General features: G+C 36.2%; 3 protein-coding genes across 12 annotated transcripts; 1 reads left to right on the top strand and 2 right to left on the bottom strand.

Moving 5' to 3' along the window:
- Positions 1-112: 112 nt before the first annotated feature.
- med29 (mediator complex subunit 29) lies at positions 113-3,485 on the bottom strand. Of its 3 annotated transcripts, none has more exons than XM_079611540.1 (5): positions 3,364-3,485; positions 1,786-1,973; positions 1,620-1,690; positions 1,197-1,281; positions 113-1,081 (listed from the first exon to the last, which is right to left on the bottom strand). In XM_079611540.1, exons 2-5 carry the CDS (start codon positions 1,942-1,944, stop codon positions 857-859), a joined length of 540 nt encoding a protein of 179 aa, XP_079467666.1. In that variant the 5' UTR covers positions 1,945-1,973; positions 3,364-3,485; the 3' UTR covers positions 113-856. The 3 variants fall into 3 exon arrangements, with proteins under 3 accessions (XP_079467666.1, XP_079467664.1, XP_079467665.1); XM_079611538.1 differs by having other exon boundaries at positions 3,234-3,390; XM_079611539.1 differs by lacking the exon at positions 3,364-3,485 and adding an exon at positions 2,486-2,624.
- Positions 2,777-10,534, top strand: rrp8 (ribosomal RNA processing 8). Of its 4 annotated transcripts, XR_013797474.1 has the most exons (10): positions 3,473-3,518; positions 3,724-3,818; positions 3,899-4,166; positions 4,246-5,284; positions 6,539-6,668; positions 6,756-6,862; positions 6,973-7,069; positions 8,259-8,383; positions 9,785-9,869; positions 9,972-10,534. XR_013797474.1 is itself a non-coding variant. In XM_079611517.1 (8 exons), the coding sequence occupies exons 1-8, from the start codon at positions 2,987-2,989 to the stop codon at positions 8,370-8,372; spliced, it is 1,980 nt and encodes a 659-aa protein (XP_079467643.1). In that variant the 5' UTR covers positions 2,777-2,986; the 3' UTR covers positions 8,373-8,640. The 4 variants fall into 4 exon arrangements, 3 of the variants coding, with proteins under 3 accessions (XP_079467643.1, XP_079467644.1, XP_079467645.1); XM_079611517.1 differs by lacking the exons at positions 3,473-3,518; positions 9,785-9,869; positions 9,972-10,534 and adding an exon at positions 2,777-3,116 and having other exon boundaries at positions 8,259-8,640; XM_079611518.1 differs by lacking the exons at positions 9,785-9,869; positions 9,972-10,534 and having other exon boundaries at positions 3,401-3,518; positions 8,259-8,718.
- LOC306997915 (uncharacterized protein) lies at positions 8,645-26,553 on the bottom strand. Of its 5 annotated transcripts, XM_079611511.1 has the most exons (15): positions 26,458-26,503; positions 25,762-25,817; positions 16,681-17,004; positions 15,880-16,188; positions 14,396-14,683; positions 14,167-14,314; positions 13,839-14,008; positions 13,459-13,746; positions 12,778-13,089; positions 11,563-11,850; positions 11,300-11,456; positions 10,141-10,301; positions 9,969-10,044; positions 9,605-9,635; positions 8,645-9,505 (listed from the first exon to the last, which is right to left on the bottom strand). In XM_079611511.1, exons 3-15 carry the CDS (start codon positions 16,856-16,858, stop codon positions 9,359-9,361), a joined length of 2,553 nt encoding a protein of 850 aa, XP_079467637.1. In that variant the 5' UTR covers positions 16,859-17,004; positions 25,762-25,817; positions 26,458-26,503; the 3' UTR covers positions 8,645-9,358. The 5 variants fall into 5 exon arrangements, with proteins under 5 accessions (XP_079467637.1, XP_079467636.1, XP_079467634.1 ...); XM_079611510.1 differs by lacking the exon at positions 25,762-25,817 and having other exon boundaries at positions 26,458-26,553; XM_079611508.1 differs by lacking the exons at positions 25,762-25,817; positions 26,458-26,503 and adding an exon at positions 18,907-19,126.
- Positions 26,554-27,967: the final 1,414 nt, after the last annotated feature.

Genomic DNA, 27,967 nt, shown 5'->3' on the forward strand with positions numbered 1-27,967 from the left:
ACCAAAATGATGCCTACACTGATTACTGCACAACTTGCTTAATTGCATTGAGCTCTTAAGACGGCAGGTCATTAACGAAGAGGCTGCTTCATAATAAATTCTCTATTGAATTACATAATCCAGCCAATAATTATTGTGCTGGAACAGTGGGACTTAAAATACTTCAAATAAATTTCAAAAACATATACAGTATAAAAGAAATGATGAATCTTGGTGTTATGGTTGTGTTGTTGCTCATTGGTTTTATGTTTGCATTTGGAATAATTAAGCTCAGTAACAAAATAAGCAGTCAACAACTCAGAAGTGATGTTCCAGTACGAGTAAATCTGTAGCAAATTATCTTTTTTCTTTTAATCACTGGAGTACAGTAAAATTACTAACCCACAAGTTCTTGTAAAAAAATAATAATAATACTAAAAATAAAGTAACTAAAACAGAAATAAAAAGTTACAGTTAAATAGAAATGTTAAAAAAACTAAAAATTAGGCTACTTAAATTACTAAATTTTTTAATAAAACAAAGTATGAAAACAAAAGCTAATTCAAAATATAAAAAAATAGTTCGTATACAGTATATATACAAAAATAACACAAAAAATGAGTTAAATGTGTGAGATGTTTTGATATATCTTTTAGAAACGGAGCCATATATATGTAGCTTGTTAGATCAAAATAGTAGATTATAAGACACCGAACACACAACCTTTCAAAAATACTCATTTTAATTGTAGAAGTACATTTGTCACAGTAGTAAATAGTCAAACAGAATTGAAAATACCAAAAAATATATATTCTTCAATGAGCATTAAAGTTATGCAAAACAAACAAAAAAGGAAGCTAAATAGAATTGCCAGCTACTAATTACAAGCTCCCTGACCTTTCCCAGCAATCTTTTTTGAACACTCTAAAAGAGCATTATGAATGTCTTTAGCACATGAAATCTGTGATTTTATCATACTGAGATACTGAGAGTAAGATAGAGACTCGGTTTGCACCGTGTCTGGCTTGGTGGCTGTAGGTACGAGATTTGGAGAATGCTTTGTGCTGTCGATGCTCTGTGAGAGGCACTCGTGGGCCAGCCGCTGCAGAAAAATAAATGTGTTCATGTTAAGAAGTTGAGCCATGATTTAAATCGAAATCATCAATTTAATAAAATATAATTGAATGACATGTTCAACAGAAACAACAATTCCTTACCAGGCAGAGCTCCAGTTGATCACAGAGAGCATAAAACTCTTCTAAACTTTTGTCAAACCGCTGAACTGCTGCATCATTACCTTTCCTGCATTATGAGAGGTGAAATATATATTATTATATAATATATTATAAAATTTGTGTTATGCAACCATAACATTTTCCATAATATATATGTATATGTAAAGACTTCAGATGCAAAAAGTCCACCTGACTTTAATTGCACTTAAAAGACAATTAAAAGGTTATTAATCAGTTATTGAAATGCCTTATTTTCAGAAATATCACTGATAAGAATAGAATTAAAAACTTAAAAATGCTCTTTTTATATGAGGCTTTTGCTTCTGAAGTCCTTCACATATCTTTCTATCAATTGACAACTATAATAGGCTAACAGTTACAGAAATAATTTAAATGGGATCTTACTCTGATGTTCTTAAGCCGTTGTCAATAGCAGTATTATGCCCAAAATTTAATGAAGCAATGGTCATGACATTCTGAAAACATACAATTGTACATGAAAGTTAGTTTCTGTCTCAAACAAGTAACTGTTACTGTTAGCTCGCATGCTCAATGAAATCACTAAACAAACCTGTAAACTATCTTTGAGCAGTGGAATGAGCATTTTGAATCTATGAACGGGGTCAAAATCTTGTTGTTGACTGAGCTGTTGAGCTTGCGGTTGCTGTAAAACAGCCGGTTGCTGAACGCCCATCTGAGCATTGTTGGTGTTCATCTGCTGCGACGCCATTATTGATACTCGACCACTTCCGCTTGAAGCTACAGCAACGGATGTGAACAAATCAAGCGGAAAACGTTGCTAGCAAGTAACGTTAGCTGAATGTTGTCTAGAGACCAACAAAAAAAGTATTCTCCACAAGAAGACAGAGTCGCGTGGGGATATCTGCGCACTAAAACGTGTAATCGTTCATATTTAAGAATCGAAATTATTGTTATATGACGTAATCCGTTTGTAAAATCTTCCTGCACAAATGATTAACGTTAACTCATTCTGATCTTCATATTATCAGCGCTGAGAAAAGTAACAAGAACCACGTGATAACGCGCTACTACAGAAAAGGGCTGGACGATAACATTAAAAAAATTTAAAAGAGAAAAAATATTTAGATACATACATTACCAAAAAATACCATTCAACTAGCTTATTCTATTTCCGTAGTCCATATCAGTTGATTGCTGAATCGGTGTCAAGGGTTGAATAAAATAAGGGTTTCAGAAGAAAATAATAGACTTAATTTATTAATTATATAAAATCACTCAGTATAACTCACCACGTTGTCATACGAACAACCAGTTACGAGCTTGAGTTTCGTGAACGTTTAAGTTACAGCAACACTGGTTATTTTTTTTATATACTGTCTATGGTTATTTTCGAGTCAGAGTCAGGCATGATGAAAGTAATAACGTAAAATATCCGAGTCAGATTAATATAGTAACCGCTAGTGTTTTTGATTTGCTAAAATCAACCAGTTCGGGACACTGTCTGCCTATGTATATTAAGTTGTCAAATTTAGATTTCTCACTATAAATAATACAAATAACGTAGTCACAATCTGATAAACGGCAGATGTTTGATTACAGTTGTTTGTGAGATGGCGCCATCTAGAGGAAAGTCTGTGACAATTTATACTGTCTATGCGACAACGCGCTGAACTATTGTAATGAGACTCACGCAATTTCTTTTTTGATTATCGAGATTCGAGACTACACACAATCTGCTTAAAATGTGACGGGGACACACGACACTAATAGCAGTGTGAAGTTTGAACAGAATGATCGGGTTTCACTGCTACTATTTTGATTCATTAAAACGAACTGTTCAAAAGAACCGACTCGCGAAAATGACTCGGGCTCCCCATCGCTACAACAAAAGACTGTACGAAAACCATAGACGAAAACACGGTAATGACTTTATCAGTTCATTAGTTAAACTTGATGCAATCAGCTGCCGAATTCGTTCACTCTCTCTACCCATATAATGGACCGTGTGTCATGAAATCCTGGTTCATTGAAACGAACCGTTTGAAACAACCGTCTCGCGGAAACGAGTTGGACTCCCCATCACTACAACCAAAAACTTTGAGAGAAAAAACGGTAATTGCAGTGGTTTCAGTTAAACTCAACATAAACAGACTCCAAATTCGCTCACTTTCTGCCAATATAATGGACCATGTATAATTTACTAGTGAAAGATTGAGCGCATTTAAACAACAGCGTCCCAGTAGAAAGGAAGTTGTCACTGTAACCCGGATGTACACAAAAACACGTGTCGGTGCTTTGCGCGTGTGAGAGAGGGAGTGAGATGTAAGTACGGCGTAAACGTAAATTAATCTGAAATTATTTGTGGAATACTACTGTCGTATGTTTTGGGGTGTGTGAAAATTAATTTCTTCCAACAGTACGATCAGTTTTACCATCTGATCAGATAACCAGTCACATAACTGTTCACTGTTAGATTGCAGACTCCATAAACTTATCACGGTTTACTGTGTTTATCCAACATTAACAGCGTTTGCAATCATGTTTGCTGAAGAGGAATGGACTGATTCTCCATCAGTAGATGGATCATCTCACACTGTTAAACTGTCTCCTGCCCCCTGCAAGGTATTATTATTTTTGTCCCTTATTTAATAGAGGTTTGTCACTTGAATTTCATTTTTCACCTGGCACTTTTATCCCAACAGGATAAGTCTGTGGCTAAAAAAAGTCTTTTGAGAACCTTGCAAACATTGGGGTCAGTTGCTAACTGGGAAATTGAGAAAGTTTTTGAGGATAGTGACGAGGAGAAAGACGCCTCTACTGCAGTCCAGACTACGAAAAAGAAAAGATGCAAAAAGCGTAAAAGAAGATCTAATGCTGATAATGAAGGGAAGCAGCAGGATAAAGTCGATTCACCTGAAACACCTACGAAGAAGAAGCAGAAGTTGATGAAGAAGGCTGTGAAAGGATTAAGTGAGAGCATGTGCTACCCATTTTATTTGTCCACCATCTTGAACATTACTGACTTTTTCACATCAATTTGTGTTTGCAGGTTCTAAGGTGTCACAAGAGTCCAGAAAAGATAAGAATGACATAGGAGTCGGCCTTCTGTTGGAGGAAAACGGAAGTCAAGCAGAGACAAAGCTAAACAGAAAGCAGTGGAGGAACAAGATGAAGAACAAAAAACGGTGTAAGAACAAGTATCTTACGAAAACGACAGGTGTCGATGATGCCAATGCAAAGAAGGAACCCTTAGTTCAAACACTGGACATCAGCAAATCCAAGAAAGTGCAGAAACAACAGTCCAAAAAACGGACAGGTGTTGGAGAAGCCAATGTAAAGAAGGAACCCTTAGTACAAACACAGGACATCAACAAATCCAAGAGAGCGCAGAAGCAAAAGTCCACAAAACTGACCAGTGTCGAAGATGCCAATGTAAAGAAGGAACCCTTAGTACAAACACAGGACATCAACAAATCCAAGAAAGCGCAGAAGCAAAAGTCCAAAAAACTGACAGGTGTCGGAGAAGCCAATGTAAAGAAGGAACCCTTAGTACAAACACAGGACATCAACAATGGTATTTCCTCTGCTACAGATGATGTTGAAGATTGCAAAGACTTTAAAACAGATAAAACTTCCAGAATAGCAGATCACTCTCTTAGCAACGGTAACATCTCACATGAAGTGGGCAGAAAAGAGAAACCTTCTAAAATGATGAAAAAATCACAATTACAGGCAGAGAAATTGCGTCGTATTTTAAATTTGAGTCATACTGATGACGGTAATAAAGCCACAGAGGAACCAGAGGAACCAGAAGAACCAAAAGGTACAATAGTGAATTTGAAGAGTGATGAAGAGCAAATGCCAACTGACCCCTCAACTGCTTTAAGGACAAAGATGGTGAGGCAGTTAGAAGCCTCTCGATTCCGCTACATCAATGAGCAGCTTTACACTTCGACCAGTGGTGAGGCCAGACGCATGTTTCAGCAGGACCCAGAGGCCATCGCGGTTTACCACAAGGGCTACACAACACAAGTTCAGCACTGGCCCACAAACCCTGTGGATTCCATCATTTCCTATATTTGTCAAAAGTGAGCGAACATGCTTTTTGTTGATTTCTTTATGTAGAATTTTGTCCATATTCCAGGATGACGGTGTCAAGATTCATCAGGCTCAAATTGTGAAAGAATGGTTGGTAGGGAGCATGAAGTATCATTTTCACACATGAATTGGCACCTCTGAGTCCAGACCTTAAACTCTTTGAAAGTCTTTGAGATGTGCTGGAGGAAACTTCACAGAGTCCTCGACTCCTGCATTGTCAGTACAAGATCTTGACCAAAAATATATGCATCTCTTGTGATGTTATTTCCATCAAGGGGTGCATACATTTTCTTCATGCTCCCTCCCAACCATTCTTTCACAATTTGAGCCTGATGAATCTTGACATTGTCGTCCTGGAATATGGACATGATGTGTCTTCCTACATGGTTGTTTAAGAAATGAAAAGTTACACACTCCATCAATTAGGGTTAGAAGAACTATTGCCAAACATTTAACATACTAGAAACATAATAATCACTGCAATATGGATACAATCATAGACTTCTAAGTAAATATACTACATACATTTATTTATTTATACAATTGTTTTTTTGTGTGTATGTATATATATATATATACACACACACACACACACATATGTTTATATATATATATATATATATATATATGTGAGTGTGTGTGTATATATATATGTGTGTGTGTGTTTATTATATATTATTATATTATGTTTTTATACTTTTTTTTTATATTTTTAAAATAGCAAGAATAGAAAATAATATACATTCACATTAAACATAAGACAGATGGATTTTGCATGGTCATTTTTGTTTTGCTTTATATGATCCTTTTGCCATGGCTACTATAGTTTTTTTGTTCTACAGTTAATTGTTTGTTTTAAAACATCACGCCAAACTTGTCTTAAGTCACAGGCTGAACCCGAAACCACTGATCCCTACATTAGTCCACTAATACTCACTTGAAGGAGTGAATGAAAACGAGTGAGCGAATACGGTCATCCGTTGAACGTACATCGTCTGTACACTCGTTATTGCAGTGCAATGTGGGATTGAATAAGTGCACTCAATAACGTCCACTATGGTTTCGGACACCACTACAAATGGCTGTCCCTTCAAATAGTGCCCCTATTTTAGGGTGATTTCAGATTCAGCCACAGTGGTCATACATTGTAAGATCTTCCATGATTAAAATGCAACATTTGAAGGTTTTTTTTCTTTTTGGATGTCTCTAAATAACCATGAATTTCCTTTTATTCTTTTTTTCAGGCCACCTTCTTTAGTTGTTGCAGACTTCGGTTGTGGAGACTGTAAAATTGCACGGAGTGTAAAGAATAAAGTACACTCTTTTGATTTGGCTCCGGTTTGTGATCTTGCCATTGCATGTGACATGGCAGAAGTAAGTTATTATTATAGTAATAAAGCTTTGATTTGTAATGCTGACAAAATACTAAAAAAGGCAGCACTGTTTATTTCTTGTCCACAGGTCCCGCTCGGTGATTCTACAGTAGATATTGCTGTTTTCTGTCTTTCTCTGATGGGGACAAATCTGGGAGAGTTTTTGGAAGAAGCAAACAGAGTCCTGGTGATGGGGTAACTGCCTCATATTATTGATATTAACAATTCCTTTAAAAGTTTATTTTAAAATCCAAACCCATTGTGTGTCTAACATTAGCCCTTATATATGCTCTTTTCCAACACAGGGGTGTTCTTAAAATTGCTGAAGTGGCCAGTAGATTTGAAAACATACGTTCGTTCATTGGTGCACTGTCAAGTCTGGGCTTCAAGATAGTCAATAAGGTAATGTGGTGTTTATTTCCAGTGTACGTACAGTACTGTTCAAAGTTTAGAGCTAGTAAGATTTTTTTTTTTATAGAACAATCTATTCAGCAAGGATGAATTAAATTGATTAAAATGGAAAGATTTCTAATTCATAAATGCTGTTCTTTTGAACTTTATATTTATCAGAGAACGAATTCGAAAGTTGATTGCATCAAGTTTAACTAATGAAAAGTCATTACCGTATTTTAACACTTCGTACTGTCTTTGGTTGTAGCGAGGGGAAGGCGGAGTCATTTTTGTTATGTTTTTTAATTATTTAATAATGGCTTTTTAGATCTATTGATCCGGAGTGCCTTGGCTTCACAAGTTTGTCATGAGGCAAATAGTAGTTGAAAGACTTGATAGCTGGGGATCATGATTGAGGGACTGCAAAAAACAATTTTTCAACTAAAAACAGGAAACATTTACTTTAAACTTTAAGCGTTTTGGCTGTTTATTTACAATAAAACAATGTTTTGGGGGCCTGAAAATGCTAACTTTTTGAAACCGGGTTTCAAAGTGAAAGTTTTGTAAAACGATACCACACTACTAAACCATACTACAAAAACGTGAATTTGTGAGTTGAGGCGCGTGGTGTTTCTTTACAAAGGTAACACTGCCAATTACTGGCCTGGCATACATAATATAGCGTTTTTAATCAACTTCACGGATCCGTGTGAACCTGCATCGTTTTGACAACGTTGTCGTCTGTATGCAAAAAAGGGAATAACTTTTCCGGTTTCACATCATTGTTGTTGTGTAAACGTACGTTAATCTTCAGATGATTGTGCAAAACTCATTAAAACATTTTCTGCACACTTACTGTTAAAAACATGCAAACAATAAAGGACAGCTGTCAAAACTCCATTCAATCATTAGAATAATCTCCTTAATTTTCATAAATGATTGTTAGTTGCAGGTCTAATGCTGTATTAGGGATGGAAAGTCAGGCCAACTGCACTGTTGCAGACTAGGATTGTGCTGTTCTGCAAGTATGCGAATCAATAATGGAATATATTAACAATCACACTAACAAAATGTTCTACTTCCTCAGCTTTTCAGTAAAATAATGGAGATTGCAACAGATCATAATTTATTAATCAAAATGTAGCTTCAATTTACTATATAATGAATGTAAGCTATTTTTTTTCCACTAATTTTTCTTTAGGACACAGAAAACAGCCACTTCTACTCTTTTGAATTCACAAAGACAGGAGAAGTACTAGAGAATGCGAAGAAAGCCGGACTTCAGCTGAAACCTTGCCTGTACAAGAAACGATAAATATACATAAAGTACATATTCTGCTTTATGGTTGGACTGTGTGGTGTGTATGACAAGTTTTATCAGCAATAATTCAGTTTAAAACAAGGGGCAAATGTCCTCTTGACATTGTATTTGTAACTTTTGTAAATCAATTTAACAGGAAAATAAATTGTATAAAAAAGGCTTTAATGTGATATTCAAATAATTTTGTCCTTTGTGAAAATTGTTATATATTCTCTTATGATTGGAATAAGCATTTACCTGCAAAACAAACTGACTCCATACGTATTTAAATTTGTCAAGTATTTTATTCTCGTTTTACAAGTATTTATCACAGTGACATTATTTCACCTCAACATCTTGCAACAGAACATCAGCAACACATAGGAAGACCAGTCTTCATTCGACAAAGACTAAATATATTAGTAAAACAATCAGACTGGACAGTTGCAGTACTTTACAGATGTATATATTCCCCCACCATATACTGCACGATCACCAGAGGGCGCTACAGCGTTACAGATTCAGTCAGTTTGTGCACTACAAGTCCAGTTGGAATTGAAACAAGATAGAAGACAACAACCAGACGTTTAAAGTATATGTCTGTGCAAATCAGATCAAAATAACAATCTAAAAAGATGAGAAAATATTTATTACAAACATGCTCACAAAAACAATGCTACTTAATTGTAATGCTGAAAGTAATACCAAGCTACTTAAATCTGGGACTTTGCCATACAATCGGTATTGGTAATTGAGGAATAAGAACACTGATGTAAGGCAATTTCAATGTAAATATACAGTGGTGTCCAAAAGCCTGAGACCACAAGTGAAATGTCCATATTAACAATTTCTCTTTTCACTACCAGTTATATTATTTTATATGAAAATTAATGATTGTCTAGGTATGTTCCCCTTTTTGAAACCATGCACCCAAGCTGGCCTGAACTCTAAAAGTGTGTGCAAAAACTGATATATTACCTGCATAAAACCCAATTGGCAATTCACACAGTGCTTTTAGCATCAAAAACAATAGAATAGCGCACAAGCTCAGCATAGTGCGGCCCAGCCTCGCCTGGAAGCCCCGTCCTCTCTGGGCAGCGAGGGTCCTGCATCAGAGCTGATAGAGACTCGCGCTCTTTCCTGTTCTTCTTTTTTTAAACAAACAAACAAACAAAAAATTAATAATTTATTTAAATGAGCCATTGATATCTTATTGGACAAACTAATCGTATAACACTTCTAATTACCTTTTGGGATGAGTGACTTTTCCCACTTTTACTAGAAAGAAATAACAATTGGATACGACTTGTTAATTTATATAGGTCTGTTTCTTTGTACAACAAAATTCATCACTTTAGCAATTTTAATTGACATCATCAGTCTACCACTGAGGCTTGAACAATCTGTTTGTGTCTTGTGAATTGCAGAGTAGCGGTAGATGTGGTTTGCCTGCCAGCTTGCGCAAGCCACCATGTATCCTGTTTATGAACACTGTGCATGTTATTGGTCTAGGTAAGATACCTTGCTTCCTGTTTGTCTCCACTAATCTCACCTGTATGGTAATATATATAAAACAAAATTTGAAGGTTGTTAAAAAGCAATTCTACTCACCAGAGGACAAACAAAACGATGGTCAAGATGAGGGTGATTGCAGCGGCTGACGTGAAGCAGATGGTGATGAATATCACTGGAAAAACAGACAGAATTCTGAGCTAATTCACAGCACATCTATATACTACCAATATTGATCATCTAGACTAGGGCTGATATGTGCAAAACTCACTGTGTTCATTCTCTTCACTGGTCACATCCACACGAATGAAAACTTTAGCCATGTGGTGCTGGTACGAGACATGGCATATGTACAGTCCTGCGTCCAGTCCGGACACTGGTTTTGTAAAAACTAATGCCATGGCAACAGTGTCTGCTGCTGACCCGTCCTCCCTGGGATAAGAACAATTTAGAGGCATGGCTCAGAGAAAAAAACAACACTGGTGTGTGTGCAAAAAAAGTCAATTTATTCCCTAGAAACTAATAGATGGAACATAGAGAAGAATTTTGGTTAATTTGTCATTAGCACATATCATAAGCACATTTGCACAACAAATTGCAAGTTATTTATTACAAATAACAAACAAAAAAACGAATTTATTTGCTCAAATAACAATTCTGCAATCATTTGCTCACCCTCATGTCATTTCAAACCTCTCTTTCGTTCATGGAACATGTTCAGTTTGCTCTTCTGAACAGAATAATAGTGAAGCATGCTGTCAAGCTTCTAACTTTTTACATTTTAATTTGTACATTTAATTTTACTTTGATTTTGTTATTATTATTATAATAAATATTTCTATTTAGCTTTATTTATTTCAGAGTTGTTAAGTGAACATTTAAATTGACTATTTTTATTATCTAATATTTCAGCTTTATATCAATTAGCAAAAACAAATTTGTTTTGGTTTTAATTGACAATAGCACTAGTAGCTTGACAGCATCTGTCTCAATTCACTTTCATTGTATGATAAAAAGAGCAGCATGAACATTCTGCTGAATATCTTCTTTTGAGCTTCATAGAAAATCATACAAGTTTGGGATGAAATGAGGGTAAGATAATGTAGTGTTCATTAAAAATGACAAACTTAAGGGAACATTGCTCTGTGATAAGAGTAGTAAAAGCATGTGACGGTTCAAGCAAAGCGAATACTCTAGAACTTCACAGTCTGGTGCAGTGAAACATTATTGTGAAAACTAACTAGACCTTTTCTTTTCTATTTATCCCTCTGGGTGTCTGATATAAAAGAAAAATAAATGTGCCACATTTAGGCTTTAAGAGAGAGTGCTGTGGACCTGCACCTTAGGCCGTGATACTGTCGCTTTCGATGGGCACTATATGAATTCTTGAGTATGTTGTGCCTTATTTAAACATGCATGACTCAACATACCTGTAACATGTTGTCATGTATGAAGATGCATTGCCGTGGGCTCTGAGAAGTATCTTCTGATTAGGGAGGTTTTCTTGCAATGTTAATCGGTGCACATGCTGGCCATGACTTCTACGATCAAATGTGGTTTTGTTTACAACCTCAATAGATGAGATAGCTAAGTGGAAGAAACAGCAGATTGCATTCAGCAAATAAAATACATTTACTGAATGAACAGCCAGAATTCATGCCAATCACCATTTTTTAAGTTGAGAAACACTTACAGAATTTTGGAACCCGAATCGCCAGTCTCTCATCCCTGCCGAGCTTGTTCTGGATCAGACATATTAAATTCTTTCCCTCATACTGACTGAGTTCAAATGCATAAGTTGAATTGACTTTTACTTTAATTCCGTCGTACTTGGACTCAGTAGTTGCCGGAATTGCGGTGTCTTCATCAGGAAGGACCCAGTATATGTTGGGTTTCACCCCTTCGCCGCTATACTCGCACACAGCATGCCAAATATGAGTGTGTCTCTCTTCACCCAAAAACACACGGCTTGCAGACGGACCTAATAGCAAAGAGGTTTTCATTACTTGATGTATCGGCCAGTGTCACCCATCTATTTTCTAAATGCATGTTGTTAATCTTAAAGTGAACCATTCATAATGCATATATGTATATATATTTTTTAATTTAATAAAAAAAGATCAATGCACAGAACTAAGCTCTGTTCTAGGTTTTTCTTTTTTGTAAATCCGTTTCAGTTAGATGTACACCACAATACGAAAGACTAGATCTGTCGGCACGTCTGTTACATTGTGACTAAAGGAATAGGGTTCGAGACAGGTTAAGCGCCTTTGTGCATTTGTAGTATCATGTTAATTAGCACAAAAATTATTTTGACTCGTCCCTTTTTTTTTTTAAATGCAAAAATTGAGATTTCGGTGAGGCCCTTATACAATGACAGTGAATAGGGCCACTTACAATTCTTGTCAAAGCGTATTATTTGCACTGTAAAGTTGCTCTTATTATTTCTGCGGTCATTTTAAGGTTTTAAGTGTTACATTGTCATGGAAATGAAGAAGTCAAATTGAATATAACTTTACACAGAAAAGGTTAGGAAGAAATTTTTCACACTAAAATAATGTCACCATACTGCAGTTCATATCTTGTGGTTATACTGTTGACAATTAGTATTTTAAGGTTTAAAGATTGCCCCATTCACTTCCATTGTAAATACACTGTAACCCAGATTTTTGGAATTAATTTAATTGGCAATCAACATTATGCCAACTGCTGTTGACTAAGCTTAACTTTTACAATAAAATTTCTTTAAATTCCAGCAATAAGCAGCACAGCATACAGATTGGTACAGTTTCACAGTGATATACAGTGACAGTTAGGTCAGTGAATGGTTTGACATTTAGTTTCCCAATGAAATTAATAAATTTTGGCTCAAGAGGGGTTTTGGGGTTAATATAATAATAAAACTTACCTAAGCGTGGGAGGTCAATAGTCGTCTTCTCTGGTTTTTCTAACCGTTGAAGCTCAACCACACAGGTCACGCTGCATCCGGCATGTGAGTAAATAGGAATACGTGCCGCACTCTGGGCGGCAAACATATGACTCTGCTGAAAGTTAGGCTGACTCATTACGAACTCACTAGAGCCACTGTCATTGCCATGGCAGTCTATGGCCCAGGTGATGGGTGCTGCTGGAGTCTGGCTCTGCACTGAACACACCAGCCACGTGTATGCAACGTCACTGTCCCATTTAATACTAGACTGCAAGGTTATATTTGGTGGTGCTGCAAAAAAGACCAAAACTACATGTCAGAATGTTTGATAGATTGCTGTTATAAAACCTAGTCTATCTATCATCCATCCATCCATCCATAAAAACATTAGACAATTTGTTTTCAATGGTTTGTGTATGACAAACTTTGCTTTTCTAGTAAATACTACAGTTGAGTCTTTGAATTTCAAATACAATTAAATTTGAATCTCAATTCCACATCCTGTTTGCTACAACAATTCAAATTCAGGAATCGAATTTAAAAGGCATTCCCATTCAGGTTCAGAATGGTGCACAACCCTGCAACATGTTTAAACATCTAGAACTAATTTAGAGAATAAAGAGGCATTGTTCATGATGACTGTAGCCATCAGTGTCTTACCACACATAGGAAGAGCAATCTGCCGCCTCTCTTTTTCCATGAAAGCAGGATGGTCGACTACACACTCAGCTACATATTCGCGTGCCATGCAGCTGGGCACAGTCAAGACACTTTTGACAGAATAAGATCCATTATAGGATGTGACATTAGACTGAATTGTACTATTCATCTCTTGTGAAATGATCCAGGACACGTTTGCAGTGGGAACAGCATCGAAGGCCAAACACTCAATGTGAATGTACTCTGAATCCTCTACTAAATTCACACTGATGCTTGGGGGAAATGTCACTAAAAACAAAAAAAACATATTTAAAATGTAAATAGAGTGTAGAATGTGAATACAGTTTTATGAGAAAATATTATGACAGCAAATACAATACCTGGCAATATAACTTTTGGATTCACTTCAATTGTGAATTGCAAGGAAACTTGATGCCTACGGTAAGAGGCCTGACAGAGATACTGTCCAGCAAGGTGCAGCTCTACAGGACCTCTGATAAAGATATCGCTGCCAACCACATCCACATCCTCAGGCAGTGGTTGGCCTTCCCTTGATTAAATGAAACAAAAGTGCAGAGCAAGCATTTCACAACTTGTCTCAGTGTCTTTATACTGTAGCATATATACTAGAATCCAATATTTTTATAATGTGGAGGAAATTGCCTATAACTATCATTGTGTTGCATCAGTATATTATTAATAACTTACCTGGAACAGTTCATTTTATAACTTGGTACATTGCCCAAAACATCCATCCTGATTGTAATGCCCGCGTCCCCCTCCTCAAACGCCAGTGAAGTCTGATTCTCACTGTTAATGGGATCATCAACGTCCTTCAGCTGGAGTGAGGAAAGATCTAGAGGGAACAAAGTTTTACAAGTGAGAGACCGCTTCAAACATGCTACATATTCAGTTTAAATAGTGCTGGTATACTCACAGTACATTGGCAAAGTGATTGTCCTGGTGTTTATGAAAGGGAGAAACATGTAGCCAAAAACACAAGAGATATTTTCTCCTTTGTAAGGATCTGATGGGAACCGGTAAGAACTGAAAACAGAATCTGTTCTGGAGTCATTTTTCAGTAAAGGTGGTGTGCTTTTGAATTCAGGCAGTCTCCATGTGATATTTGGATGTGGCCTCCCCCCTGTGGCCATGCAGGTGACCTCTTGAAAGTCTTCTTCTCCTTCTTGGACCAGGACGGTCTCCATGCTCATAATAGGAGAAACTGATAAAAAGAAGAAAAGTGCCAATATAAACAGTGGAAGTTCATGAAAGAGACTATCCTATTTAGAAAACTGAGAAGTGTATCTGTTAGTATGATCTTAAGGTTAAACAAGCTGACATTTGAGTTTAACTGAGTTTTATCAGCTGTTCCTTCTGTTTACCAAGCTGTTGGAGATGCTAACTATAGCTCCAACAAGGACAATTGGTTTAGATGTCATGTTTCAAGAAATAACAAAGGGTGAATGCACTAAAAAAAGTAGCAGCATTTTTGCGTGCAGTATTTCAGTGCAAAACCCTATTCACCTAACACATGCAATCTAGTTTTGCTAGGCACTAAATGCACTGAAATAGCGCAGTGAGTATTCAAATTAAGCTGATGTTGTTCTTTTCAGGCCAAACGCTATGCTTTCAGGCCAAACGCTACGCTAACGCTACGCTAACGCTACGCTAACGCTACGCTACGCTAATGCTATTTACATGTCAAATTTGCCTTTATAGATTGTCTTAAGACTTATATACAAGTAAATATGTTAAATTACAAGTTAAAAATCTACTGCAAATAATTGCGGTATTCCCGCTAACATAAGGCAGGAGGTAAACAGAATTTTATAAAGAGACGTTTATGTACATTTTCTATCAACAATGGCTGCAGTAATTGAACAAATGGAGAACAGCATTATAACTGGGCATATATCAAGATGCATGACACTTTCTGCATTTAGAAAGCAGTTTCATGTGCCTTGATCCCAGGGAATTGCTTGCTAAAACACGCTAAAAATGCTAACTCCGAGAACAGTTCTTGCTGAGTCCACCACCATTCTTACGTTTGGTTAGCAGCCATTTAAAAATATATATATATTATGTGTTCTGTAAGAAATAGAAGTGCTGACATTTATTCTTCACAGTATACCTAACTGTTTGTATTCTTTAAGAAACCCCTCTATGCTGTATAGCTATAGAGTATGTGACTTTTGTGGTCAGACAGCAGCTGCAAATACCGCAGGAAACACTTGCAACACTGGCGTAAAGTGCACACAGTATACCAACTTGATTTCTCACTTCTACCTTTCAGGTTTCATAAAAAAACTCAGCCAATGCACAAGAACAGAAAAGTAATTGATGTTGTCTGACACTCTCTGGCTTTTCCTAATAGCGATATCTCTTTTGATTATCTGTACCCATCAAAACTGAACTTACCAAATGTGTCCACCTCAATGTTGACTCTTTCAGGTTCAGTAAAAGCTGAATGATTGACCACACAGCTAACAGTGCTCTCATTATTCATAATTAAAGGGAAGCGCAGTACACTGATTGAACTGGTTGTGCCATTGGGATGAACTGTATTAGTCATGTTCACAGAGAATATGTCATCTCTTGGAAGGGCACCAGAGATCTCCCATCTAATCACAGCCTTAGGCTTGGCACAGGAGGCTGAGCAAGTGACAGCGTGGTAGAGGGTCCTGTTCACAACTTCCTTCTTCACAGTTATGTCAATATCAGGCCGAGCTTAGAGACAAAACAGAGATACTGATGAGTTTTGCATGTATGTAATCTCAAAATGAAATTAATAGATCACCCACCAAAAAATTTGAGAAAAAAGCTCAAATTACAATGAAAGTGAAGGGGGACTTGGGCTGTCAAGCTCCAAAACTTACATAAAAAAAACATAAATGTAAACCATTTGACTTGTGCCTTGCAGGAACCAGTTGTTCCAATGTTTTATGTCAAAGCTGACGTGACATGTCTTATATATTAACAGCTCACTGTTATTGCTTTCATTGTTAGGAAAATATTGTCCACAAAATTTAGCAAAATACGTGTGTGTGTGTGTGTGTGTGTGTGTGTGTGTGTGTGTGTGTGTGTGTGTTCCATAGAGGAAGAAAAGTAGGTTCAGTACAATATGAGAGTGAATAAATTATTTGAATTTCATTTCTGGTGAACTATTCAGAAATCCGTGGCTTATTCAGTCTTGACACTTCAATCTTTATTCATACTCACCAATAACTCTGAAAAACATGGTGTCCTTTATTTCATCCTCTTCGGAGTTAAAGATGCATGCATATTCTCCCTCTAGGTCGAGACTTGTCACGTTTATCTTTACGGTAAGGTTTGTAAGTAATGCCGGGATATCAAAGTTGTCTCTGTTGAAAGGCTTATTTAGCAGATAGCCTGCCATTTTCTTTGACTTCTTTGAAGAATCCAGCCGGTTCCAGGAGGAGTAAAGGATTTTACTTTGTCCAGTGTACAGACAATACAGGTAGACATCCTCTCCCAAAATCCCTGTCACAGTTTGGTTGAGAACCAAGTCTCTGGCCTCTGAATCTATACATGTATATATAAAAAAAAGAAGGGAGATGAATATTACTCAAAGATTTAATGACATAGTCCATTACAGTAATCATTATGGTAACAACAAATTTTATTTGTTATTTACGTTCAACGTGTCCCCTGCTAACACCACATATATAAAGCACAGTCTGGGGAAGTGTCAGCACTTGGCACTCTTAATAAACTTTGACAGATTTCTTCATTCGTGATGGGGCGGCCAACAAAAGGATTTCTTGACATGTCCATTTAACACTCCCTAACGTTTTGTGAAATTAATCCTGAAGGGCATTATGTAACCCAGAGTAAATTAAGAAACAACATAATTAAGAAGGACAGTTCACCCAGACAAAACAGAAGTTCTGTCATTATTTATTCACCCTCATGTGGTTTCAAACCTGAATGACCATTTTCATTGTGGAAGGTAAAAGAAGGCACTTTAAAAAAATGTCCAAGCTGCGCTTTTCCATATATTGAAAGTTAATGGGGATTTGGCCTGTCAAGCTCCAAAATAACTAAAAGCACAATAAAAAGGATAGAAAAGTAATTTTGTGTGATATACAGCAAGTCTTCTTAAGTTATACTAAACTTTAGGTCAGGTCGACTACTTTTTGTGGTGCTTTTGCATCCAGTCTTCATTCATTGTGATGGAAAATAATTATAATTAAAATATCTCCTTTTGTGTTCCAATGAAGAAAGATTTAAAAATGACAATAAATGAGGGAAATAAAAGACAGAATTTTAATTCTAGGTGAACTATAGGGACCATTCACAATTTAGCACTGTTCAGAAAAGCTACAATTATCTTAAAAATGCAATGTATCGGGAACATTGCTTACAATGTTTAAAGGATATGCATAAGGCCCTGATAAAAAAAAAGTGACATCAGCTGCAGCATGCATATGAGTCTGGGATGGAGATTGAGTTGCTTTGCACGAAAGGAAGCAGATGGTTTTGGTTTTTCAATCATGTGACACGACTTTCCAACACAGGTCTTTCACACACACACATGTTGCGTGCTGCTGTAAACCGCACACATACCACTGTACCTGATTCATCGTCATTTAAATGATTACATGCAAACACAATTCAGTGTTCAAAATCACAGCTGCTGAATGCAGTCATCACTACACTGATTTGATACCGTTACAAATCTTGACACCAGCAAGACAAAGAAAAGAAACAATTGCAATAGACATTTTTATGTATATTCACTTTATTTTCTGAAAAAAGATGAATAGTGCCTTACATGTACTGAACAATTTAAACCATTTGTTAAATGTAATCTTTACTAGGGATCTAGTTTCATCAGAACTTCCTAATAAATACAGTCAGAATTTATTGTTTCCATGCCCCATTGGTTTCAGAATGAAAGGGACATGTGGTTAAATGTTTCTTCTCGAAAGGACAGTGGAAATGCCTAAAGCAGAATTTGTGAAAGAATCTTCATTCATTGCATGCAGCTTTTCTCAATTAGCTATAGATATTATCATTATGATAAGCATCACTTACTCAAAATTATGCTGCAATAACAGCCAAATCTCAAAATAACAATAGCATCAAATCAAACAGCATGTTAATTTAAAGAAATAACAATACGATTTTTTTGGTGCACAACTGCAGAAAATTGCCATTCCCACCCGTTTTCTCTGGAAATGTCTTCTCAGTGTGAACAAACTGATGCAGATCCAAATTAAATATACAGGTTGTGTTAACATGTTTTACCAAATGCTTCTAATTTACATTATTCCATCCAAAAGCTGTCTGTTCTTATATATATATAGCCTACCATATAATATGCAAGCTCTTCAAAAGGGCCAGAAAATACAACAGCATCATCTGATACCAGCTGCTCAAATTAAGCCAAAAATGATTAAACCTAAGAGGATATGAACCTACCTTGCAATTCCATGCTGTGAGCAAGATTCAGAACCATTCCTAAAATAAAAAATATTGGCAGGCCCATGTTGAAGTCATTAAAGAAGGCAACTGGAGCAAAAAAACACTTGAATGTATGTGCCAGGGTGTGTGTGTGTGGTTGAATCTGTAAGGCTGTGGGGCAGAAGAGGTCATAGTCAGCTGCCAATGGTGTGTGTGTGTGTGTGTGTCTGTGTAAATGTTCCTCACCCCAAACCCCAAAATACTCGCGCTTTGAATAACCCACAAACTGCTTGTCTCCACTATATTTTTAAATCATTACTTCAAAATGAATCTCATGCCCATTTATTATGGACATAGATTTGATATATATCTTTTTTTCCTGTATGGTCTAGTGCAACAACATGTTATGATCTTACGGTAATGAAATTATAATTACTATATACTATAATTATAATAACGTTACGGTAATGAGTTGTAGGTGTTTAAATAAATAAAAAAACACACTTTAAAAAGATTACCACAAAAGTTTTCATTTACATTTTACTGCCAACCATTCAGACCAAAGTCATATTTAGAGACACTGGATTGGTCCCATTAAAATAATTTTGTGTAAAAATAAAAAAGACATTAAATTACTAGATTAATAGACTCATTTTTTCTTTATAGTTATAGTAAGTAATTCTCATAGTGGAGAAGCAGTCAAGACAAGTCAAGTGAAACCCCGTCACTAAAAGTAACTGTCAATTTGTCAGTTATTCTTAGTCATACATCCCCTTTCAGTAAGTCCCATTTAGGGTCACCGTTTAGGAAACAACACTAAATCTGTTGACTCATCATACTGAGGTTTCAACGACATTTTCACTCATTCACCGTACAATGAGAAAGGAGTTTCAGTCCACGGCAGACACCGCTTGAGGTTTCTCAGTTTCCTACTTCAAATAGTGGGTGTCTGGAGCTGTTTTGTTGAGATGTACTGTTGCTGAGTATTACTGTGCACTAAAACAGTCTCAGATGAGTACAGAACGATTTACGCATTCACTCATAGACATATTTTCTCACACGTTTACACCACAGAACGACGGTTATCAAGGTAAACAGGAAGACTATGAGCCAACCTCAGCACAGGGTTCCTGTCAGTCACTGTTAAAATCTCCTTTAAAGGCAGTCAGTGGAGCTTGTGCAAAATTTTCCACGTATACGTTTTCTGGTGGGTCTTTTTTTTCCAGTTCATAACTTAATTTATGTTTAAAATGTCCTTAGATTGGTATATAATGATACTGTATCGTTGTCACACCAGTTCGGAGGGACTGTAATAATTGCAATAGCTATATGGCTTTTGGGGATAAACTTTGATAAGGTCTGCTAGTACTGCTAATGCTGTGATGAACTTTGACAAAATGCAAATGAAAAGCTCATAACAACCCTGTACATTTTTGGAGGGGAGGGATTATGAATAACATTTATCAAGAACATTTATGTAAAAATTGTGATTCAATTTGAAATATTTAGAGAAAACAGTAAAATCACACACTGCGATAGTGCTGGTGTGGCACATTTGATTATATTTCATATTTATTTTATTATGTATTCTTTTTATTTATATCAGTGATGTACATTTTGTCACAAAATATACTGTAGGCAAGTTGTACGAACCCAAGTGCAGTTTGTTAAATGCAAAGCACATACAGACAAAACAAAACAGACTATAAACTGACTTGAGAAACATGAAACTATAGCACCAGGTTGACACAAGTTACCAATACACGACAAGGCAACATGACAATGAGGGCTTAAATACATGGGGAAACACTTGACAATAACAAAAACCATTGACAAAGTAGAACTAATCAAACAAGAACCAATGAAAAGACAGAACTGATATCAATGTAACAAGACAATGAACCAACGAGGAAGAAGGCTGCACCCAAAATCGCATATACTTATTTTGAGTGCTAAAAAAGCAAGTTCTATAGTATGAATCAAAATTGTTTTGTAGTATCGCCATTCACAAATCCTCTGCCGTGGCCTTGTGGGATAGGAAAGTGTCCATTATATGCACACTTCAGAATCTTGCCGGTAATATGGGTACTTTTTGACGACTCTTTTATGAGTACTGTAAATTCGGACATACTTATTTTGTCACATACTGTTTTCCGGCTACTATATAGTAGGGAAGTATGAGAAGAAGAAGAAGAAACCATGTGACAAGATCACATGAGGGGAACAGGAAATCACATGACAAGCAGAAAACACGACTATCCATGCGTCTCAATGTCCATACTATCCATCCTAAACAGTATGTGAGATAAAAATAAGTGTGTCCCGAAGCATAGTATGTTGAAGAGTATACCAGAAGTCACCGGATGGTCTACTATTTCCAGTGGATTTGTGGATCCATGCTCACTAGAAAGGCTATTATTACCCACAACCCATTGCGCTTTGGGGGAGGAACTACAAACACGAGTAGAAAGTGTTAAAAAAACTACAAAACATGGCACGGGCGACGGTGAGAGGTTTAGATAAAGGTTTGAGTGACTAATCAAAGTTCAACCTGATAGAAAATAATTTATTTAATGTTATTCGTGTGATATTTCATCTGCAATAACAATGTGGACCTTCATAAAGATCCGTTCAGCCATTAAATTTGAAATGCATCATTATGCAATAACATGAGGAGAGTTCTCCGCATGAAAGACCCGCGACTGCAGATCAAAGTGCTACTGCATTTCTCTCTGATATGGTAGGAAATGAAATTTTAGGATTTTATCTTTGACAAGATGATTGACAGGCCAGTTTACTGTGTCAGGATGCGAGAGCAACCGTTAAAGACGCAATTGAATGACGTGATAGTATGTCCCAAAGCCTGTCTACTCTTCTACACACTCTTCTACACACTTTTTCTTCACAAAAAGAGCACATATACTTTTAGGGCGTAGTATAAGTAGGCGAATTGAGACGCAGCATCGGACAAACTTCTAAATAAAGGTCAAGAACACATGACCTGCAAACATGAAACAAGAAGAAACGTGACACATTTGGATGTAAATTATGTTGTTTAGTTGGGTAACACCATGCACTGACTACATGTTTGTTAATGAAAAGGCCAAGAACTTTAATCCACATCTGTGGCCTTCAAGTTTACCACCTCAATTTTTATGTTGGCTATTCATCTGAAATGGTAGTGGGAACATTAAATGTGTACTTTTAAAGGAAGAATTATGTTGACATAGAAAGTACTGGTGACAACGGTAACAGATGGCAGAAGATTTGGTGTCCACACATCTGAGAGAACGCCAAACTTTCGCCCACCATGCCTGGCAAGCCGTTCACTCCCGTGTAAAACCAGAAAACTAGCTTTTATCATGCCAACCAGCTCTGATGATCCCAAAATGTGATGTCCACATTTTCTCCAGCCAAGGGAGGATGTCAACAGAACACCCTTCTTATAGTTGAGCTCAAGGGACATTTTACTAAGCCCTGCACTTTTCTGTGTCCTCTCGATGCCCAGTGGATAAAATCAAATCAAGTTTCAGTCAAAATGTATTTATATAGCACCATTTATACAGCGAAAGCTGACCAATTTGCTTTACACAACTACATCATAAAATATAAAACAAAACAAACATAAGTAATTTTAAAAAATGATACAAAAAGCCAATCTTAGATTACAGAAGTAAAATGGGTTACAATGTCATGCTGTTCAATTATAAAAAAAGAAAACATTCATACATCTACGCTTTAAAAAGAAGTGTTTTTTGATGAAAGTCCAGTATTGCATGAGTAGATGGAGAACAGAATGCTATTAATTAAGTGGCAAGTAATTATAATTACATCTCCTTTCATGCAAGCATTCCTTATTATTTCTTCAAGCTGACACAACAGAAAATCCACACGCAACCTGTGAATGAGAGCATAAAGTGCTGCGTGTAGAGGCAGGGCATTGGAGAGAAGAATCAATACATTTCTTGAAGTCGAATCATACATAAATGCTCACTTAAGTGAGCTATATTTTGTCCCCTGGGGAATGTACTTTAAACATAGTCAGCACTCCACCTGACCGCCCAACCAGATATCATGTATTTTTATGAGGCCATTAAAAAGTTATATATAGCCTATTGTTTTCAGCAATATATCTGATAATTTCCAAAATGTGTCTTTTATGATAGGCACATAATCAAACTAGTGTAACTTTAAGAAGGAAATTTGAAGTCATATAATACAAGTCATCAGTCAACCTACAGTATGACTGCCATCTAAGGGTAAAAACTCAAACTGACACAGATGTCCATTAGGGGCACTTCAAAAACAGCATTAGATTAACTTTCGGAGGAAAATACATTTATTAATTTAGCAGTTGTAACCGTATTAACCGCATACATTAGGTGTAATCAGCAGTGTGGCTAGAATAAAAAAAAGCACATTAATGCTTTCTATCTCATACCCTCATATTCTAAAAAATAAATAAATGCATGAATAAACCAACATCAAATCTCCCTAAAACAGTTCTTCCCATGGGTGCGTCTCTGTGCTGATCTAATAGTTTTAAAGTGGTGCTCATCTAAATGGTCTGTCACACTTGCTGTTGCAACTGTCTGTTCATTAACATTATTGATCTGGCTCTAATGACCTTACAGTCAGCCTTTACTGTCAGCGTCTGTAATGTTTTAAATGCATTTATATTGGTTCCACAACTATAGGCTAGCTCACTATCAGGCTTCTGATAGTGTCAAACGGCTAAACGATGACCTTGCACTGATGTTATCACAAATCAAATGTTTAGAAAGAGTGGACGCAAGGTAGAGGTGTTGTCTGCTTCTGTAGCTTCCAGCCCACATACTCCCTACTCAACCTTTAATGTGATACAACAGAGACAAAAGATTCTATTTACTTTCCTTGTGCTGACTGTAGAAATACATGTGGCCAGGAGGATCAGTCAGAAGCAACTTGCCGTTGATGTTTATAAACCACAGCTGTAGTAAATCGTTGCCGATGGCAAGATCGATTTCCCTAATAGGCCGATGTTAATTGGAAGTAATTAGTCGTGCTATTAATGCTCAATGTGAGGTAGTTTCAGCTCAAGACGTAAACAACCATGCACCCTTTTTCAGAAAATTAACCTGAATGAATAAGAAAATGAAAGGAATGGTTCAGAATAATAAAAAATAAAAAAATAATGCCACAACAGCCATATTAACACAAATGTAACAGCTTTGAACAGCATAGTGAGAAAGTACTAATACATTTTTTTAATTTAAAATTATTTAAATACACTTAAATTACAAATATTTATAATAAATAAAATAAAATCCGGTCCGGTATATAAATATTTTTTTATTTTATTTTATTTATTATAAATATTTGTAATTTAAATAATTTAAAATTCTAATTTTTATTTGTATTTATATATATATATATATATATATATATATATATATATTTACCTTTATATATTGTTATATAGGGCGTTGCCTACAGTAGATTTTGTGACAAAATGTACATTACTGATATAAATAAAAATAATACATAATGAAATAAATATGAAATATAATCAAATGTGCCACACCAGGACTGTCGCAGTGTGTGATTTTACTGTTTTCTCTAAATATTTAAAATTGAATCACAATTTTTACATACACAATTTTACTGTAAAATTAGTCCTGATAAATGTTATTCATAATCCCTCCCCCTTCCCCCAAAAAAATATACAGTGTTGTTATTATAATAATATATAAAGGTATATATATATGTATAATTTAAATACATTTAAAGTAATAAATATTTATAATTAAATAATAAATAAATAAAATGTGTCAATATTTACACACACACACACACACACACACACACAAACAAACACAAACACAAACACAAACACACACACACACACACACACACACACACACACACACACACACACACACACACACACACACACACACAATATGAAACATACAATACATATATTTTATATAATATAAAATGTATATATAATGAAATAACATTTGAAATAATCTTCATTGTTTAAATACATTTAAGGTTCAGTGAAAATATTTAGATGTTATATTATAAATATTATTATATAAAGAAAGAAAAAAAGAAAGAAGAGTTGATTAATACTCTGATACAGCATCTTGGGTGGTTAAAAATACTAAATATTGCAGATTTTTTGTCACAGCAGTAGCTGAAGTTCTGATCAATGGGCGGTAAATCACAACATTTATATTAATTTAGTTTTGTACTACAGGGCTTCTGAATGACCTTCCTGGTTTGCAATTCAGGCAAAAGGCAGCCATAATTCAGTCAACACCTCTATACAGAACACTCCCAGAAATTTAATTATTTAAAGCAAATGCCATGCATCAGTGGGGCTGATATGCCCAGTGAATACATTTCTCTCCACACGGGCATTCTGGCTAAACAGACAAATTGATTATTGTTTGCTTAAATCATTCCTGAATAAAGACATACATGATTCTAAGATCCACATGGTTAATCTACAAGATAAGAAGGGCTTTGAGACTTTTTTGATACTTTGCAGCACTTTAGTGCTTCTTTATAGCGATGGAAAATCCTTGAATACAGATATTTTGTAACGGCAGCTTCCAACAAATCATGCAAAACCACCAAAACTGAAAACGGGCCACAGTGGAACATTTTGCCACCTCTATTCACTTCAATATTCTTCTACCAAAAGCAAGAAACCAAAATGACTCTATAAACTTTTAACTGATAATAGACCTTTAATACCCACACACAAACCTCCAACACCAACATAATGATTGCCAAATAAATTAAACAGATCTTTAATTTGACCTGTAGCTGTAGCCCAACCATCAGCATAGGTTAGTCATTAAAACATGTGAGGTCGTTTACCTCTTAGGTAGTTAGTGACTCACTTGTCCAGCAGCTGCTGTGTCCAACAGCTAAACCTAAAGGAACAAGGCGCCATTATTCTACATTTTAGAGTCTGACATTTCGCTACTAATAGTTTTCAGGACTAGAATTTTAGGTCAGTAAAATGGTCTGTCTGGAGCCAGACAGTTTTATTGCATTCTGGCATTACAAAAGCAGGGAGAAATGAAATTGCATTGTCACGGCTCCCAGGGCCCTTATCCCCAATGAAGGAGTGACATAAACGCACGAGCCCTCTAGGTATCGCTGCCAGTGGTGAATTTAATAACATGACTCGGCGCCCCGGCAACGCAGGAACTGAGGGGACGCACAGAGCTGTCAGAAAGCCTTTTGTTACTCAGACACCAGAGGTGCCACTAGCGAGACGGAACTAATTGAAAGCACTATATAACTCAGTGATTTACAGTCAGTGGGGTTACAAATTTAGCTTTAAGGTTTTGCCGTCTCATATGCTATTTAATTGGGCCTACTTGTTTGAGTGCGTAAAGTAAACATACTTTACGCAAGTACGGCTACGCTCTGGGCTACGCGAGCTCGGACAAACCTCAATACGCATTCGCAATGGGGCGATACAGTTCCATGCAGATGTCTGTCTGCCATTAAACTGGATGTTATATTCTTTAGGTAAGTTGCTATACACATAGCTATTGACACTACCTTGCTCAGAAGATTCTCTTCAAACTGTAGCTCCGCCATGACGGTAGTTGAAAGAAGAAGGAAAAACTTATAAACAAATTTACGCTAAAGCGCCCCTTGCGGCAGCGCTGAGAATGCGTATAGATTTCCGAAAAACGCGTGAAATTGGTAGGCTTTCTATTGAGCATAGTTACTGTCTGTGTCCAAAATCATACTCGTATGCAAGTAGATATTTTTTTGAATAAGCAATTTCTTCAAAGGTAGGCCTACAGTTCTAAATAGTGGCCTATATGAATGTGTGTAGTAGCCTAGTGTGTGTAGTCTGGACGTAGCTGGCCATGTTATCATCACGTGACCTACCGCATCAGTTATGTGGCTTCACTGCCATTCATAAATCCTCTCCCGTGGTCTCATCACATGGTATGCACACTTAAGAATCTTGACGGAAGAAGTAGCCTAGGCTAGCCTAGCAGTTCATTGATATGGTAATGGTGATTCAACATTTATTTTGCATTGAAATTTCAATATCAACCATAATGATGATTCCGATGGAAAATACAATATTTATTCAATGTTGGCTGTCTGGACTAGTTCATCCGGGTACTTTTTCCCTCTTTTATGAGTAGGTACTGTGAATTCGAACATAGGCCTTTAGCCTATTACTTTTTTGTCACATAGCCTACTGTTTTTCGCCTAGTAGGGAAGGGATTTCGGATGCAGCCTTTGTTTTACACTTTGGATTTTGTTTATTTTAGTTTTTTTTTCTCGTTTACATGGTAATTCTACAAACGAAGAGCAAAATTTAATGTATCTGTCCTCATCGGCCATTTGACAAATTTAAACCTGAGCTACACTGACTACTTTGACAGGCAAATTAAACTGCGTCTGCATTTTGCTAATAGTTAGCCCTGTATACTTTGTCAAACAATGCTAGACTGAATAAGACACAAAATGTTTTTATATTTGTGACCCTGGATCACAAAACCAGTCTTATGGGTACATAAGTGGGTACATTTATACATCACCTGAAAGCTGAATAAATAAGCTTTCCATTGATATATGGTTTGTTAGGATAGGACAATATTTGGCAGAGATACAATATTTGAAAATGTGGAATATGAGGGTGCAAAAAATCTAAATATTGAGAAAGTCGCCCTTAAAGTTGTCCATTTCTGTTGGCGATTGTGCTGCATCCACTCACAAAAATAAAATTTTGATATATTTAAGGTAGGAAATTTACAAAATATCTTCAAGGATCATGATCTTTGCTCAATATCCTAATGATTTTTGGCATAAAAGAAAAATCGCTAATTTTGACCCATACATGTTTTGTTGGCTATTGCCACAAATAAACCCGTGCGACTTGTCTGGTTTTGTGGTCCGGACTCCAAGGTCATTTTTTTGGGGGGTATGTTGTATATAGAATTTCAAAAAATTAATGCACCATCTAAAACATTTTGGCAACTGATAACATTACATAAAGAGCATGACATTCGTTTTCCCTCAATGTGGTATTGATTTGGAATTTGCA

This window comes from Phoxinus phoxinus (genome assembly GCF_949152265.1).
Source record: "Phoxinus phoxinus genome assembly, chromosome: 4".
Classification (NCBI taxonomy): Eukaryota; Metazoa; Chordata; class Actinopteri; order Cypriniformes; family Leuciscidae; genus Phoxinus; species Phoxinus phoxinus.